Here is a 16,897-nt window from a genome sequence, read left to right on the forward strand (position 1 = left end):
AGGTAAGTGGGGAAAGGGCCATAGACCTTTGATGGATAAGAGCCAGGGCAGCAGATTATGTCTGTGGAAAATCAGAGACTTGGCTACTGATATCTTAAGTTGTAGAAAGTTTCTCATGTGTTACCTACACCTTATTTTGTACGTGGCCTTGAATATACGGTGGAAAAGGTGAGATAGAAATATTTAAATAAAACCAAAGGTGAAATTATGTTCCAATACAGTTGTTTACTATACATACCTGGAAACACTTAGAAAACAATGGTAGAAAACTGTCCAAAGGGAACAGTAGAGCATAAAATTAAAGATGATTTTCAATTTCCCCAAAATCAAAGAAATAAAAATTTCCTTCACCAGATGATTTCTGCCTTGAAACATATGGCTGTAAGAACAAAACAAGGCTGAGTGGCCACTACTGCAGAGTCTCAAATGTGGCTGCATACGCTGCCTCTCCGAGAGGTCACCCGCTTCTTTCAGCAGGGAGAGATCTCCACTTAACCAGTCAAAGCTGCAGAGAGATGCTGAAACAAGAGTTAGTGTTTCACACTCTGTGTAGGTCTATTTGAACACCTTAATTTTTACATATATCCTATTTGTCATTGTCAGACGGAATGAGAAGACAACAGTAAACAAGAACTAGAAAAGGCTCAACCCTTCACAGTACTTTTAAAGCTTTCAGTTGTTAGAGATATTGCACTGTACACATTTTTGAATGGTGAAATGCTAACTCTGCAATGTGCTTTATGGCATACTAAGAGCAGCAGTGTAAACTACTGGTTGTTTTTTTTTTAAACCTTAGTTCAGGTTATAAATGAACACAAGTCAGAATCCTAGAACTGACTCATTCCACAGTATCTCCTCATCTATTGGTCCACCGACTTTGGCCTCCTTTCTTGCCTTCTTGTGTTTTTTACTCTCCTTTTCAGAAAAAACACCTTTATTTCTCTTGCCTTTGCCATGCTTTGATTTCCACTCAGTGGAAACTGCAGCATCTTGTCTCTGCTTTTGCTTCTCACTGCCCTTTTTCAAGTATGTTTCCTCTTTATGGTACCATTTCCTTTTGGGCTTTTGAAGGTGCTGAGAAGGGATCTCTTCTCTATCTCCAGCATATTCTTTCTTGTTTTTCTTTGTCTTCTGACTTTCCCTGGAATAGCTGAGGCTCCTGTCAAAAAACGTGACTCTCTCGTCAGATGACCAGTCATTAGCATTGCGTTTGCAAACAGTCAACTGAGACACTTGCTTTTCTAAACAACGTTCTATATTGTCTAGTTTTAGTGGATTCTCAAGAGCTGGTGACCGGCATGGCAATCTCTTTTCAACAATGTATGGAGGAGCATATGCTTCGTCAGCAAAAATGGAATGCTGACCTAGTTCATACATGCCATGGGAAAATGGATCTTGGTCAAATCCAGCGGTCTCCTCCTGACAGTCTAAGGCTTCAAACTCTTCCCTTTGGAACTCTTCCTCTGACTTTCTAAAATTAGTTTTCGGCTCCAATCCTCTTGCTTTTTGCACGTTAATGTAATCTGTCAGTTCATCCTGGAAGGAATGATATGTTTTCTTGGCCTTCTTCATCAGACTGTCAATCATGGCTTCTCTACAAGAACACAAAATAAAAGAAAAAGTATGAAGAGAGTGGATTAAAAAACAACAAAATATATGAACCAATTGTGACCAATGATATGATCAAACATGACCAATGACAAACTGTGACAAACTGATATCTGAGCATACTTCTTGAATTTTAAAAGTGTTGAATTTTTTAGGACTGCAGCCTCAGCCAACTGAGAAATGTGCATTTTACCTTTACAGAACAAGCCTAAGACCTTAAGTAATATCCAGGAACTCAATTACACAAGCAATGTCAGATTCTGTTTTCAGGTTGCTGTGGTACCGTTTGGTGCAATTCTACCAAGCTAGGGTCAACTACACAATGCCCATGAGGTTGAGTGCCAGGGAGTAAATGAGCGTTCACCCCAAAACATCTTCCCAGGAGATGGTGGAAGTCAGCTCTTTGGAACACCGTTGAGCTGAAAAGCAACTTTCCCGGCAAGAAACGCAAAAAAGGCATTGAAACTGCAGCGCCCAATGTGAGAAGCAGGAGTGCATAATTCATTGTTCAGAAATTCAAAATCACTTAGTTTTTAAACTTTTCCACCCCAAAAAGCTATCAGCAAGTCCTCAGCGCAGGAGGGCCTGGCGGTGCGTTCCCTGTCCCACAGCCAGAGTTAGACAATGGTTACAACATTGGAGAGCCTTTGGGCAGCTTAGGCATTTTGTGAGGGAGTGGTGAGTGGCACTGCAAAATGGCTGCTGTAGAAGGTGGAGCCAATCCCAGGAGCTCTATGGTTGCCAGCCCAGGGGGACTGGAGTTTGGGGAGGGACCGCAGAAGGCAATAATGCCGTAGAATCTACCTTGCAAGGCGGTTACTTTCTCCTGAGGAACTGATTTCTGTTGTCTGAAGACCAATAATAATTTTGAGAGGTTTCCACCCACTTAAATACCTCCCTGCCTCTCTTCAGAACCAAGCCATTGCTCTGTCAAGCCTAGAGTTATGCGTATTTCACTGAAAGCACATTCCAGCCCCTGGGAGGATAGCAAGCTTGGAGAAGGGCGGAATGGGACTCATCTCCATTCATGCGCAACCCAGACTGTGAGAGGAGAATGACGCTTCCTCTCTGCTTTGCAAAAGAAGCATCTGACAGGGGCCGGTCAGGTCACAAACTCCACTTGGTCGTTTTAGCCCCCTCTCCCTGCCTCATTTCAGCCCAAAATGTAAATGCGAAGCCACCTTATGGCATTTGTCTAGCAAGGCCAGAATAGCTCTGACTGGCAGATATTGGTAGGAACAGCCTATTTAGTAGCATTCATGTTCTTTACATTTCTCTGAGGCTTCCTATAACAAGCCATGTATGGAGGGAGGGGGCTGTTTAAAAACCTATAAAAGCTTGTTTCTCGAGGAAAAGAAGATAAATAAAAGGAAATGAAGAGATGTCTGGGAGAAAGGGGAGAGGAATTAAAAGAAGGAAGGTTTGAGAAAGAATGGGTGGGGGGGAAAGAAAGCATAAGGAATGGATAGAGAAGGGGAAATAGAATTTTAAGAAGTCCAGGTGCCCTCCTCCCAATCCTCCAGTAGCTGCGACCACTTCTGTAAGTCATCAACGGTTGCCTGTTCATTCAAATGAGAGTAACCAGTAACAAGCCCCACCCACTTTCTGAAAAGTTTCACAGGAACCCGAAATACGGGTGTTTGGGACCCCAGGCTAGAAAGACAGATTTGTAATACGTGTGGATGGTTCACGTTCCAGGGGCATACTTATAGAAAACACAACCTCAGGGGGTGTGGCAATTTCTGCGCCCCAACCCCATAGGCAAAACCTTTGAATCCAGTAGACTTCTCATGACATGGTATTTGGATAAGGTGCTACTCTAGCCTTCCTACTACAGACCAACACAGCTACCATCTAGAACTATCTTCATGGGTGCTAAGGTTGCTTTGACTCTTGAAAGTGCATACTCCCTGGATCTCCTAAGGTGTTGCTGGACTCCAATGTAATTGTAGAGTTTAAAACTCCCCCCCCCCCCCCCCCCTTGACTAACCCCCAATCCCAAGTTTCTCTAGACCCTGCCCAGGACAGGTGGAGACGCTTGCTCTCTCTGGCCTTTTTATTAAGCTGCCTGATTCTTTGGTGCAAAATGATGCACAGAGGATGTCTGGACCACCCTGCCAACACAATTATGGGCCATGCGCAACCTCCCTCAACCAGTGACTTAAAGGTGGATGGGGGGATGAACTTTGGAAGGACCCACTTGCTGTATGTTGCAATAAAATGGGGAGGGGGCACAGAAGAAGGTACAGGAGAGAGGAGGAGGAGGAAAAATAACTCAGGAGGAACAGGGGGGAAGAGGAATCAGACATTAAACAAATCATTCCAAAAAGAGGGGGGGGGGAGCGCAAATCAATAAATGGTTGTAGGGAAAAATGGAGGTGGGGGAGAAGAGAGAGGATAACTGAAGCAGGAAAAACATAAAACTGAGCAGGGGACAGGGAGGTGAAGAAAGGAGTGTGTGTGTGGGCGGTAGAAACAAATAAATGGCTGGAGGTGAGAAAGGAGAGGAAGGAAGCAGAGGGCTTGTAAGACGGAACGGCTCCCCTGTGGTTTGGCACACAGGGGCTTGGCTGGATGTGGGGAAGGTGAAGGCAGCCCAGACAGGCCACCGCAAGAGGGTGCCCAGCCACATGCCTTGCTCTGGGTGGGCTAGGATGAGGCAGGGCAGGGCTGAGGGTAGTCTCTGTCCAGCAGCAGAGTGGCTGTGACAGTTGGAGCAGTAGACTGCTGGTCAGAACTGGACATTAGCACAGCACCCAGCGGGATCAACTCCATTGGCAGAGGCACAGCCAGTTGGGCACCTCAGCCCTGCCACCACCCACAGCAGTGTCCAGGGGGTGCAGGGTGCCTGGCCACCCATGCAGGGCCAAAGCAGTAGTGCCAGAGGCTGGCAGCGCCCCCCTCCCGCCACTGCTGTATGCTGGGCGGCACTGGAAGAAGCAGAAAATCATGCAGTGAGTCTGCTGGGAAGGGGGGTGGCTCCTTTGCTGGCCCCAAGGGGGAACAGAAAACTCAGCAACAAGGCAGGGGGGCATGGAAAGGGCAGTCAGGGCACCCCCTAGGCACGTGGCACCTAGGACAAATGCCCTGGTTTGCCCCATCCAAGATATGCCCCTGCTAACTTCACATGCCCGCTGGCATGAGTGACTATTAGTCAATCACTCTCGGTCAGTTTAGCCTATGTCAAATGGTTTTTTTGTGTTGATAAAATGGAAAAGGGGAGAACTTTGATTTCCTTGGAAGGGCCAGGTAAAAGGGGAAAAATGGGTAGATCCTCTATTGAAAGTTAAATCTTGCAAGAGATTGATCTCCACAACTGGAACTAGGGCAGTTAATCAGAGAACTGGGAGGGGCACAACAAAACAGAGTTGTGATTCCTTTCTTTGTTACTGTGACCACCAAGTGGCTGCCTGATTCTTCTTCTTGCCCTGGGGGACTGCAGCCGCAAGCAACTTTTTCTAACTAACCCCCCTCCCACGTTTATTAGACTGAACAAATAGCCAGAGAAAAAGTCAAGATATGGCAAAATACAGAAAGAGGAGGAAAAGCTGAGGCAAGGTAGTCTGGGTGGGGAAAGAACGCCATGAAAACAGAACAGCATTTTGGACAATAATCTATTTGACTGCATGAGACGTAATGATAGGGAAAAGTTAGTTTTCCCTTGGCTGGCTGGTTAAGAACTGGCAGGTTGAAACTGAATCCAGCAAAGATGGAGGTCCTCTGGGTAGGTGACGGGGAGATGCTGGCCAACTTTAGCGATGCCTTACATCTGGCCTCGTCCGTGACCAGCCTGGGGGGTGATCCTGGACTCCAGGGTTTCCCTGGAGGCCCAGGTCACCAAAACAGCCCAGACTGCATTTTATCATTGTCACCAGGCACGACAGTTGGCTCCCCATCTCTCCCGTTCTGATTTGGCCACAGTGATCCAAGCAACAGTCTCCTTCAGATTAGATTACTGTAACTGCTTTACGCGGGCCTACCCTTGAACCTAATCCGGAAATTGAAACTTGTTTAGCATGCGGCCGCAAGGCTCCTGATTGGAGCCTTGAGTAGGGACCATGCAACACCCGTCCTATTCCATCTCCATTGGTTGCCTATCGAGTACCGAGTTATCTTCAAGGTATTGGTTTTGACCTTTAAGGCTGTGAGAGGTCTTGGACCCGCATACCTTAGAGACCATCTCTCCTCATATGGCCCAAGTAGGTCCCTCTGTTCTTCGGAGGGGAACCTTCTGGAAATCCCTGGCCTGAAATCTATCCGGCTGGCCTCGACAAGAGCCAGGGTCTTTTTGGTCCTGGCCCCTACCCAGTGGAATATGCTCCTGAGAACAGGACCCTGTGGGACTTGAGAAGTTTCCGCAGGGCCTGTAAGGCAGAGCTAGTCCGCTGGGCTTTCCCGGATGGCCAGCCAGGTTAACATCTTTTCCTGGCCTTTTCAATACAGCTAAATATCATTTGCGATTAAATTAACTAAATTGCACATTAAACCCCTTGCTATCTCAGAGATTGCAGAGGTTGGCCTTAAGAGCAGGGCTCAGCGGCTGTATCATACTCACCTCATGAGGATGGTTGGTTTTCGTTGGCTGCCAGTTGTGCAGCAGGGCCTATTTTCATCTTCTAAGCTTGCTCAAGCTAGAGATGTTTATGGAATTTGGTCTGAGGGGGGGGGGGGGGGGGGTGCTGCAGAGACAGTAACTTGGAGAAGCAGTGTTTGCTTCTTCCAACAGCTAAGCTGCAAATCCAGCAGAACCCATTAAACCCTCTGGCAGGCTTAGGCCTTGGAAGAAGAGGGGGTGTCTCCAAATACCTGCTGCTGCTAGGCCTGCTTTTCATTCAGCTTTCATGAGCAAGGCTGGATCATAGGATTACTAGCCAGCCTTCATCTTCCTCATACAGCTCAAGGCTTTTTAAAATTTGACTTTTACTATTTTTTTCTGTTTGTCTCAGGAAAAAAACCTAAATGGTTGGGGGGGGGGGGGGGGGGGGGGGAATATAATTCACTGCACCTTCCCAAAAAACCAAATGGTGTAGGTTCATGGCAGACTCTTTTTAAATGGAGTCTTTGGGTTTGCTGCCTAGACAACCAATGGATGGGGGTGGGGAGAGCAGCTATTTAGCTAGTTTTAATGATACCCTAACATTTAGGCAAACTGGTCCCTCTCTCACTCCCTGTGGAACAATGGGGGACTCCTTCATCAACCACAAAGTCAAGTTCAGTCTTCTTATGTATTTATTCCGAGTGCTGCTACAAAATATTTAGTCTTTCGGAAAGGGCCTTTAGATTTGTTTCTCAGCATCAGGAGGACCGTAGGGGACACAGGACAGCTCTTCTGCACTCATTTTAGCCACATCAATGTGGTGTACATTATTGTGAAAGAGTCACACTCTGCTGATCTTAAGAGCGCGCACACACCCCCTCTCTATTAGCACCCATTAGAAGTGGTCCAGAATAAATTTGCCTGTCAATTGGGAGCTCCTCCCTTTGACTAGACTGGACCTATCTCTGCAAGCAGGGATTAAGAACTGACTAAATAAAAGCAATCCTTTGTGAATCTTCCAGTTTTTTAGCACTGTCAGGTGGAGACATGAACGCTAAATCATAGCAAAGCTTTATATGGAGTTCAGTTGCTGAACTGGGATGCTCTGAAGACTGTTTGAAAAGTCTTGGCCACAATGCAACTGAACTTGTAATAAAACAAAGAACGTTAAGTTGAGTTCAAGAAGACAATGGCTCTTCTTTAGGCACATATGTAAGCACTTTCCTTCCTAGAATCTCCCACCTTATTTTACTGATCTAATTAACTTTGACCTTGAAAAAGCATTTTACTCAGACATATTTGGCGCCATTAGAAGTATTAGAAGGCCAGTACAATGAGATTCCTTATAATGAAAGAGGAAGACAGAAGATCTAGCTCATGCGATACTCCAGTGCCCCAGGTATGTATCAGAACATGAAAGACTCCTCAGATCCATTTTATTTTGATTTAATGGAAGGCCAGATCAGGGTAAACTAATGTCATTATTGGCAGACAAATACAAATTTGTTACTGTTAATGCGGGGACTACAGGCCTCTAAGTCAAGCAGAATGTGTCTGCATATTTGAGAGTATTATAGGATGTAGCATGTAGTGCTGGACTCCCAAGCATCACTGTTGGTGCAAAGATGGAAATGATAGGAGGAGATGAACTCCCATGGGAGGATTTAACCTGATTTCCCCAGAAGTGTGATAGCACATCATCTAGAATCAGCACTGATCCTCCTGGGGATGATATGAAAAATAGCAGTGAGGCCACTGTGTTACATTGGGCTGGGTGGGATGTTTGAATGACGAAGAGACAGTATGCTGAAGCTCCTCCCACATGCCACTGCTCCTCGTGATGGCAAGGGTCTCCCCTCAGATACAGCCTGAACAGAGCTCAGCAGTCCTTCATAGAGCTTTTGCTTCTGTCCCTGTTTTGCTGCTGTGGCTAGCACGATACCTGGCAACAGGTATTAAGCTGCTGCTTGGCAAGGTGATATCCCTCTGTTTAGGGCAGGGAGGGCCAACCTATGGCACTCCAGATGTTCATGGACTACAATTCCCAATTGCCCATGCTGGCAGAGGCTGATGGGAATTGCAGTCCATGAACATCTGGAGTGCCATAGGTTGGCCACCCCTGGTTTAGAGTATTGGGGCAGTATGCTCTTCCCCACCCAAAGAACTGGTGGCCTGACAGACTGACTTTATAGCAGGACATTCAAAAGGTAAGTGCTGCTAAAGAATTTCATTCTCACACTGCAACACTTCCAGGTCTCCTTGCGAGCAGGTGCAGAGGAGGGTGGGGAATTCCCTTACCCTGCGATGCCTCAATAATTTATTTATTTATTTATTTCTTAGGCTTTTATACCGCCCCATCCCCGAAGGGCTCCAGGCGGTGTACAACATATAGAAGTATAAGATAGTTAAAACATTTAAAAGTAGCGATAAAAACCATAAGAATTAATTCTAATAATTGTACAATAAATCTCAGTAAAATGAGAATATGAGTGGCGTCCAGCATTCTAGTTTTAGAGTTCCCTCCCCCCAAAAGGGAGGAATGGTGAGTCTCGTTGGATGACAGATGGCCCAGATGTCAAGGGCCAAAGGAGGGGGGGCACCATCAGCGGCCGGTTCCTCCAAAGGCCCGGCGGAACAGCTCCGTCTTACAGGCCCTGCGGAACTTGCCAAGGTCCCGCAGGGCCCGGACAGCTGGGGGGAGAGCGTTCCACCAGGCCGGGGCCAGAGCCGTAAAGGCCCTGGCCCGTGTGGAGGCCAGCCACTTGAATTCACATATTCAAGTACAAGAAAGAATGGGGGATGGTACGTTTAAAATTGGAATTGTAGCAGGCAGAGGTACAAAGACAGCTAATTTCTCTATGGCAGGTATCAGTGCTATGGCATGTGATATCATAGGTAGAGGGGACACCTGAAGACACTTTATTTATAGACTGCTTTCCTCCTCAATGGTGACACAAAGCAGCTTTTATATCAAAGAGAAATTTAACAGAAATGGGAGAAGGGCAGGCTTCTCTATCTCTGCCAGTTCTTCTATCCATCTTTAGGCTACAGTCCCAAGGTCTTCTGGGCATGTCCAAGTGTTCAATATCTGTGAGAAGAAGTGAAACAAACTCAGTCAGATCTTGTTCAGGTGCAACCAACCCGTTGGCAGGCACTTCCATCCCTGCACTTTGGGACTGAGGAACCCACAGGGCAGAGAGTTACAACAGGTAGGACTGTGCATACCTTTTTCTGAAGTTGTATATACATAAGGAGTGATGAATCAAGGGGGTGGAGGATGAAAGCACTGAAGCTGGGGTTGATGGTGATACTGTAGAGGCATCTCCCAAGGAATAGTTATCAATGATGTGAATGCCCGGGTGGCTAAAATGAATGATAGCGGTGAGCATAGTTGTCTGGAATGGTAATACACTTCTTATGGATCTAGGTATTAAATTTTCATAGCAGTACCTGTCCCATTCAGATTCATAAATTTCATGTTTGGTCCAAAGTTTGTCAGCCTGCCAAGAGGAACCTGAGAGAAAAGTAAGAAAGGGAGATAGGGAGAATAACACTGTTACTCATCCCAGTGGTCACGACTACCAGCATCACTCTGTTCACAAATGAGGAAGAGCAGGACTATGTGAAAACAACAAAGAAGGGTACTTCCCACTACATGGTGCAGGAATGGGTAGCATCAGCTATTTCTCCCTCTGAGAGGGGCAACGACTTTTACACTGGATACAGTTCTAATATCTGCCATGACATGTGCAACTACTATGGGAGTGGTCCAGGACTGGTTGTAAAGTTGGAAGAAAAGGAGCTTGGTCCAGCTGAGAAAAAAGTGACACAAAGCTTGTGCTGAAACAGAACAGGATTGAAATTGGAGCTGCAGAGGAAGAGTCATTATGGTTGTCACTTCACCTTTTTTGGTTCTATATATCAGAAAGTGCAATAAGAACCAACACTGCCCCTGATCTTTTGAGTTCTGCTAGTAGGCTCTGAAAACCTATGAGAAGCATCTCTGGCATTAAAGGGAGGAGATCTGATATTGCAGTCATAGCTGACTTGGGTATCACAGGGTGAGATGCTGCAGTTCAATAGCAGCTGCTAGAGTCTCACTCAAAGGGAACCACCGCAGAAAGTGTGTTTGCTGAACTTTTGCCAATGGTCGATTCCCCACTTGAAAAACGAAACTAGATACGAACCAATTTGGGTAGATTCCTTTTGAACCTTTTGAACACGGTTTCATCGACCCCACCCCAGCCTATGCTCCCTTCTCCCCAGAAATGCAGCAGGCACGCAGGAGTCCCCACTGTCGGTGGATCAAACGTGCAATCCGTTCAGGGGCTCTCCTGATTGGCTGCTGCGTTGTGCTGGGGAGGATTTTTTTTAATTTTCAAAAGGACGGATCCACGTCTCTGTGAGCATGCGCAGAAACGACCCTATGTGGGAACGGATCCACGTCTCTGCGAGCATGCGCGGGAACATTTTTAAGTGAATGCAAGGTAGACACAAACATACTCCCCCACCCCCTCCCCTCAGCTACGAAAGAAGTTAAAAAGTGTCCCAAAGGTGAGCATTTATGCTTTGAAACCATGAGAGTGTAATGGGCGCACAAAGGGACTAGAACTTTTTTCTCAAGAAGCAGTTTCAGGGGCTAAAATAAAATGAAATAAAATAAAAACAGCTTCCTTGCCCCTGGCTGGGCTCAAACCACCAACCTATTGGCCATTAGCTGAGCGCTCAATCAATGGTGCCACAGAGACACCACTGTTTTAAGGTTGGGGGAAACGCAACTTAAGTCTTGTCTCAAAACTATTCCATGTTGCCGCAAATCGACATAAATCTCGGAACTGGGAAATTTTTTTAAATGGGCTGCGCGCGATGTGCTTCCTGATTGGATAGGAAGCTCCACTTGAAACGCTTACTACTACAGAGGCGGGTGAATTGAGTAGAATCCGGAATCACCCCAGAGCTTCCCCACTACTCCTTGTTAGTGTTGTTTTTCAAAAGGTCTACTTTTCTTCCAGGTTCTACGAAAAGATGCCAGCTAGCTTGGTTGTGGGAGTGACAGAGAGCAGGGGTAGAATCGCGGTTTTCAGCACACTGGTATGAGGCTGGGGAGTTCTGTTGAAAACCTGGATATTTTGTGTGACAAGCGCGTATCTAATCGTGAGTGGGGAATCGACCAATGAATACAAGAATTTACTCCACTCTTCATATAGGTAGATCAACCAGAAGTCAACTCCATTCAAGGGGAAACAAACTTTGCCTTCTGGAAATAGCTGTGTTCTAAAGTCCTAATTCAGAAATCCCAACTGCTTCTATTGGGCAGATTCCACACGGGCCCAGGGAGTGGTGGGGCACCGGTGTACATGACACCAATGCAGCCCTGAGGCCCTTCGCACACTTTGCACCACTTAAAAAAAAACTTACCTCCTTTTCCCTGCGTAGCCCCGTCGTAATGAGGGGACATGCCCCCGTGGCCCTGGCAACACCCCGGGGGTTGGAGGGCAGGAGATGTGTCCTCTTGTCCCCACAGAGCTACGTAGGGAAAAGGAGGTAAGTTTGAGGGAAAAGTGGTGCCCGAAAAACGGCACCTTCCACCCGGAACTGTTTGCTTGGCACCGGATGGACGCCGTTGTTTTTAATAAGACTCACTCATTTAGCGAGTCACAAAAACACCATTGTGGGGGGGAAAGGCCATTGCAGCTTCACACCAGCAGCGGCAGCTGTGCGAAGTCCTCCCCCACAACGACATTTTTACCGGCCACACACCACTGTATATGGCCTGTGCAGAATCTGCCATTGAGGCAGCTAGGTGAATAGTTAGGCATTCATCCCACTCCTTTAGGTCTGTAGAGACAGAAGGCAAAAATCTCCCTATAAGAGGAGGGGCAAGAGTAGCAACTACTGTTACCACACCACACTGGCATAGAGGCGGGGGTGCTTCTTAGGTATCCCTGCCCACTTGCCAGCCTAAAAGGGTGATGTTGGCATTGCAGAGATGGGGAGCCCATTCTCTGGCAATAGCCAGGTCTACCTACAAAAATTGTTTTTCTGGTTCTCATGCTCTCAGCCTGTTTGTCATATCAGCACATTTTCAGCTCCACAGCAAAGGAAGAATGCGTTCTCAACATGATACAACAGCCCTGCTGAATGAATACTCATTTTCAGTCACAAGAAGATTCCTGATGTCATTGCCTCTCCTGATTATCTTAGCCCAGATACTCCCTTCTGTAACTAACTTCTTTTGACCACCTGACTTAACTGTTTCTCAAACAGTGCACTCAGACACCTCCCAGAGACTGTCCTGACATCCCCCAAGGGTTGGTCTGACACCCTCAGAGGTGGTCCTCCACCCTATAAATACCCAACCCTCCAAAAAACCCTTTTGCCCAGTGCCACTGACACCTTTCCATCTTTGTTACTGTGCCCAACGCGTTGCACCCCTCCCACGTGGAACTAGATGCTGGCTGTTTGGCTCTGAAGCCTGGATCTTCTCCACTTCATGAGCAGGTCATATTACCCATATATCCCATACCCTTTTTCTATTCCAAATCTATTTCCCAACCTACCTATATCTTAGGAACTCTATCCATGCATGTTTGCTGAATTGAATCAAATGCTTGTGAACCCCTTATCCCTACAATAAAGACTGTCAAATCTGCATCCTATTCCTCTCTGTGGATTTTCTTCTGAGAGTTGATCTTCATATACACTGGTACTAAAGATTCCTTACCAAGGCCGTTTCCGCACGGCAGCGGAAGGGGTCGGGTCTGCGTAGATGACGCCGACCCGACCCCTCTGGGACCGTTCGCATGAACGGTCCCAGAACCTCCCGGGACGACGGTGCAGAGCTGCGCCGTCGTCAGGCTGACCTACCTGTCCTGCGGCCCTCCGGCACGTCGCTGAGGCCAGGGGACACGCCCCCTGCCCTGCGCGACCGCTCCGGACGTGCCGGAGGGCCGCAGGACAGGTAGGTCGCCCAGACATGGGGGGAGGGAAGGCGCCATGGAGCCACTGCAGTTCGCACGGCAGCGGCTCCAAGCCGCCGTTTTTCAAAAACCTTGCTGCGAAGCAGCTGCACCCCCTGTGCGAACGGCTCCCTGGGGACGGCGTTTTTGCCGTCCCCAGGGTGCCGTATTCCGCCCGTGCGGAAAGGGCCCAAGCCTCTTGCAACATTAATAAGCAGCCTGCTCTACGTTAATTTTTCCCACAATATTGAGAGACTGTGTCTCCACCTTGGGTAATACTACCTTTCTTTTAGAATGTCCAGAAAGGGCATTTCTTGCACAAGGAACTGCAAAAAAGCCACGCAAACTCTTAAGAAACTCTTTTGTTTTCTGCTTTCAGATATTAACATGAGTAAGGACTGAGAAGAAATCCTGCAACCTTTTCTAGAATCCAAGTTTAGGGATGTTATCAACTTTACAAAAGATGCAATCAACGTTTGAATTTCCTTTGTGTACTATGCCGGTATCTGTTGCTGTTGTCGCTGTTGCTGAGTTGAACACCTCAGACTTGACAATTTGCTCACAATTCAAAACAAACAGCATTTGGACAAGTTCAACAGCTATGCAGTGATATTATTCAGCATGGTGGCTGGCTGAACAGACTGTGCTGATGCGCGCTCGCAATTTTCTGGCTTGACTAGATTACATGTGTCCATGCACCACTTAAAATCAATCGGTTAAAATGTTTGTCATTTCTATGGCTCGGTGTTGTTTCTTGAGTTGCTACATGCTCAGAGCTGACTGCGACATAACTACCATTTTCCCGTGCAAGAATGTGTAAAATCAGTAAACTTAACAAACATGAATCTGCTTGGATTTCAGAGTCAGGCAGGGAGACAAAATAGACAAGGCTGGAACAGAAAATAAGTCATGCCGCTTCCCCCATAATGCACCCCAGCAAAAAAATAAGGTTTAGGATACACTGGACACCACAGTGACTACTCAACAAAGGACTGAGTAAAGTGTCTAAATGCTGGCATTGTAACTCACAGTATGCGTCCCTTAAACATATGCTTTGGACATGTTCCAGTTGTTCGGTTTTTCTGGAAATAAGTTATTATACAAATCAATTTTGTATCATTCATTATTGAGTATGCTTATGTACTTCTAAACCATCTGCCCATCTAACAATGAAAATGCCCTTACAGCTACAAGACTCCAACTACAACACTGGAAAGATAAAAGCCTGGGGATGGGGCGGTATAAAAATTTAAATAAATAAATAAATAAATAAATAAATAAATAAATAAATAAATAAATACATTTCTGGTAAATCAATGAAATGAAGACCTTAGAACACTACCAATATTTGAATGCATGGCATCTGGACAGCAATTGCATATACACTTGTTTTTATATATTTGGAAATGATTGATATAAACATATGCCCAGATCTGCCACCACTGCTATTTGTCTCCACATATATCTTTTCTTCTTAAAAAAAATTATTTATTCCCCCCATTTTTTTGTTTTTGAAATAATTTTTTTAAAAGCAAAACAATGCATCCCTACAGGATGAAGGCAAAAGGACAATAACTTCTTTTGTAAATTGATATTTTTTTCCTGTCAGGTGTGCTAGGCAAACAGATGGGGTGGTTGTGAAGGGAATGGCCATGGCAAAGTATTTGAAATCCACATCAACCGCACATGAAATTAGCCAGGCAGAACAGGCAGACAAGCTATGCAGCTCTTCCACTTGCCGCCAGCAATATTGAAACACTGCTAGTTAAAACTGATTTGAAATTTTAACACACATCAAGAATGATCCTATATCCCAGCCTTATCAGGAGGTTTGAGATGATCCATGTCTGAAAGATGGTAATAAAGACACACGCACCGCAAAAAAGCCTCACAGAGCTGCCTCAAGTCCAAGATCAACTGAGCAGTCAATGGTGATGTGTTCAAATAGAGAGACTTGCATCAGGATGTTTGCAATAAGATCTGAAGATGAACATGACTGCTCTGATGATTTCGAAGCCGGGGATCACGGATGCTGTTTTTGACATTTGGCAACTGAAGAGATGCCTGTGAAGTGTGTTGCTGATCCAGATTTCTGGAATCACCAGTATGTCATCTCCCTCGGCGCTAAATAAAACTTTGCCTTGAAAAGGCAAATTGTCTGTCCTCACCCTGGCTTCATATCTCAGAGAGCAGAAACATAACACAAGTGTAACATCTAACAGCAGTGGGAAGACATTTGGACCTCTATTTACCAACATGCTTAGACACAAAAATTAGCTGCTTTGCGAGCAGGACCGGCTCCTCCTTGAAGACCAGTGCCACAAGCTTTGCACTCTCAAATAGATGGTCCAGGATTGGAAACCACTCATCTCTCAGAATGTGCTGATGCCCAGAGTCATACTGACCATATAGCTGGCAGACAGGAAGGTGATGGGTCTGGGGGTCTAGACCATTCTACCAGTCTCATTCAACTTTCTGCCTTCTATGTTGATAGGGGCAGTGTGATGACTCGGCAACCTTCACCAACCCTCTATGATAAGTGAGTTTAGGCTAGGTTGGGACAAAAGGAAGTCATAACCTTCAGGTTGAATTTTACATGTGCTACCTTCAGGCTACCTTGACCTGGGATAGTGGTAGATGGTTGGATTCATATTTCTTTTCAACCCCCAGTATGATAGGGAAAACAGAAAGCTCAATAGGAGCATGGACACACAGATCATGATCTGATCATGACCTAGTGAAGGCTATCTGGTGACCTAGATTTGAAGACTTTAATCATTTCACCCCTTTGTCTGAAATTATGCAAGTCTTCAGAGGAAGATAATGGTTGGGGATCTGACATCACAAATGTTGGAGATGACTCTGATGCCTGCTTAATTTCCAAAACTTTTAATTCAGAGGATACATCATTTGAGAAGACTCTGGGGGTCTTGAAGAGGCTAAAGATGGCTTTTGGACAGGGGACAACTCTGTTAGCAAACGTACAAGAAAACTAACCTAATAAAAATTATAAAAACTGAAAAGAGATAGAAACCTCAAATTAGTCTCCAAGCAAACTTGCTCATATAGCAAATAACAGGAAACTGAGCAGGGTAGTGCAACCTCTGTGTCTTGACACATGCACAGTCAGAAGGGGTGTTTCTGAAGGGGAGATCTTCACACCTTTTCTACGCCGTTATTCTGAGCAAGTGCAAAGCCCATCAGTGTGATGCATAGACACCACAAACGAGTAATGTCCACAGAACCTTTGTTTATTTCACCCTGAATACCTGAAAAATACACATCTTCCCAAAGCTTGAGCATCTCACTTGCAACCTGCAAACATATTGCAATCCAAACAGATGATTCTTGTTAGAGACTCATCCACTTGCCATGTTTTGTAACAAACCCGGTATAGGAAGGGAACCCTACAATCACTCCTGTAGCAAGAACATTTAAAACTCAAGTTGTAACCTGGAAAAACTAACAAAATCAAAATGGATTTAACAGTAGATCTCAGGACTCCACATCCATACCGCAAGCTGCAAGTGTAACTTTAGAACCAGAAGTTAAAAACTGGAAAAATACTTACTTCATATGATGCTTATTTCCTTTCATGTGAGACTGGTACATTTCTAAGGATGTAAGACTGATGCTACATATGGGGCAAATATAGTTGCCAGCCCCAACTGCTAGAAGAACAAAGAACAAACAGATATGAAAGTATCTCTCCTCCAAGACAAAATGGTGTTCATTTTAAAATATTACAGAACAAAAAAGGCATGTTCAAGAAATGCAAAAACAATAACAACAG

The 16,897-nt window shown here is 45.6% G+C and overlaps 1 protein-coding gene across 3 annotated transcripts in view; it reads right to left on the reverse strand.

Annotated features, from left to right (window-relative positions):
- Positions 1–205: 205 nt before the first annotated feature.
- Positions 206–16,897, reverse strand: part of LOC125444634 (zinc finger matrin-type protein 1-like) — a 38,181-nt gene continuing 21,489 nt past the window's right edge. Inside the window, exons 6-10 of one of the 3 annotated variants that reach the window (XM_048517153.1) lie at positions 16,676–16,775; positions 14,134–14,186; positions 9,596–9,659; positions 9,371–9,508; positions 9,054–9,233 (exon numbers count right to left, since the gene is read on the reverse strand). In XM_048517153.1, coding sequence (XP_048373110.1) covers positions 9,227–9,233; positions 9,371–9,508; positions 9,596–9,659; positions 14,134–14,186; positions 16,676–16,775 — 362 coding nt within the window. In that variant the 3' untranslated portion in view covers positions 9,054–9,226. Of the gene's footprint in view, positions 1,595–9,053; positions 9,234–9,370; positions 9,509–9,595; positions 9,660–14,133; positions 14,187–16,675; positions 16,776–16,897 lie in introns of those variants that run through there. The other 2 variants (XM_048517152.1, XM_048517151.1) reach the window with 2 other exon arrangements.

The sequence above is a fragment of the Sphaerodactylus townsendi genome, linkage group LG15, assembly GCF_021028975.2.
Source record: "Sphaerodactylus townsendi isolate TG3544 linkage group LG15, MPM_Stown_v2.3, whole genome shotgun sequence".
NCBI classification, from domain to species: Eukaryota; Metazoa; Chordata; class Lepidosauria; order Squamata; family Sphaerodactylidae; genus Sphaerodactylus; species Sphaerodactylus townsendi.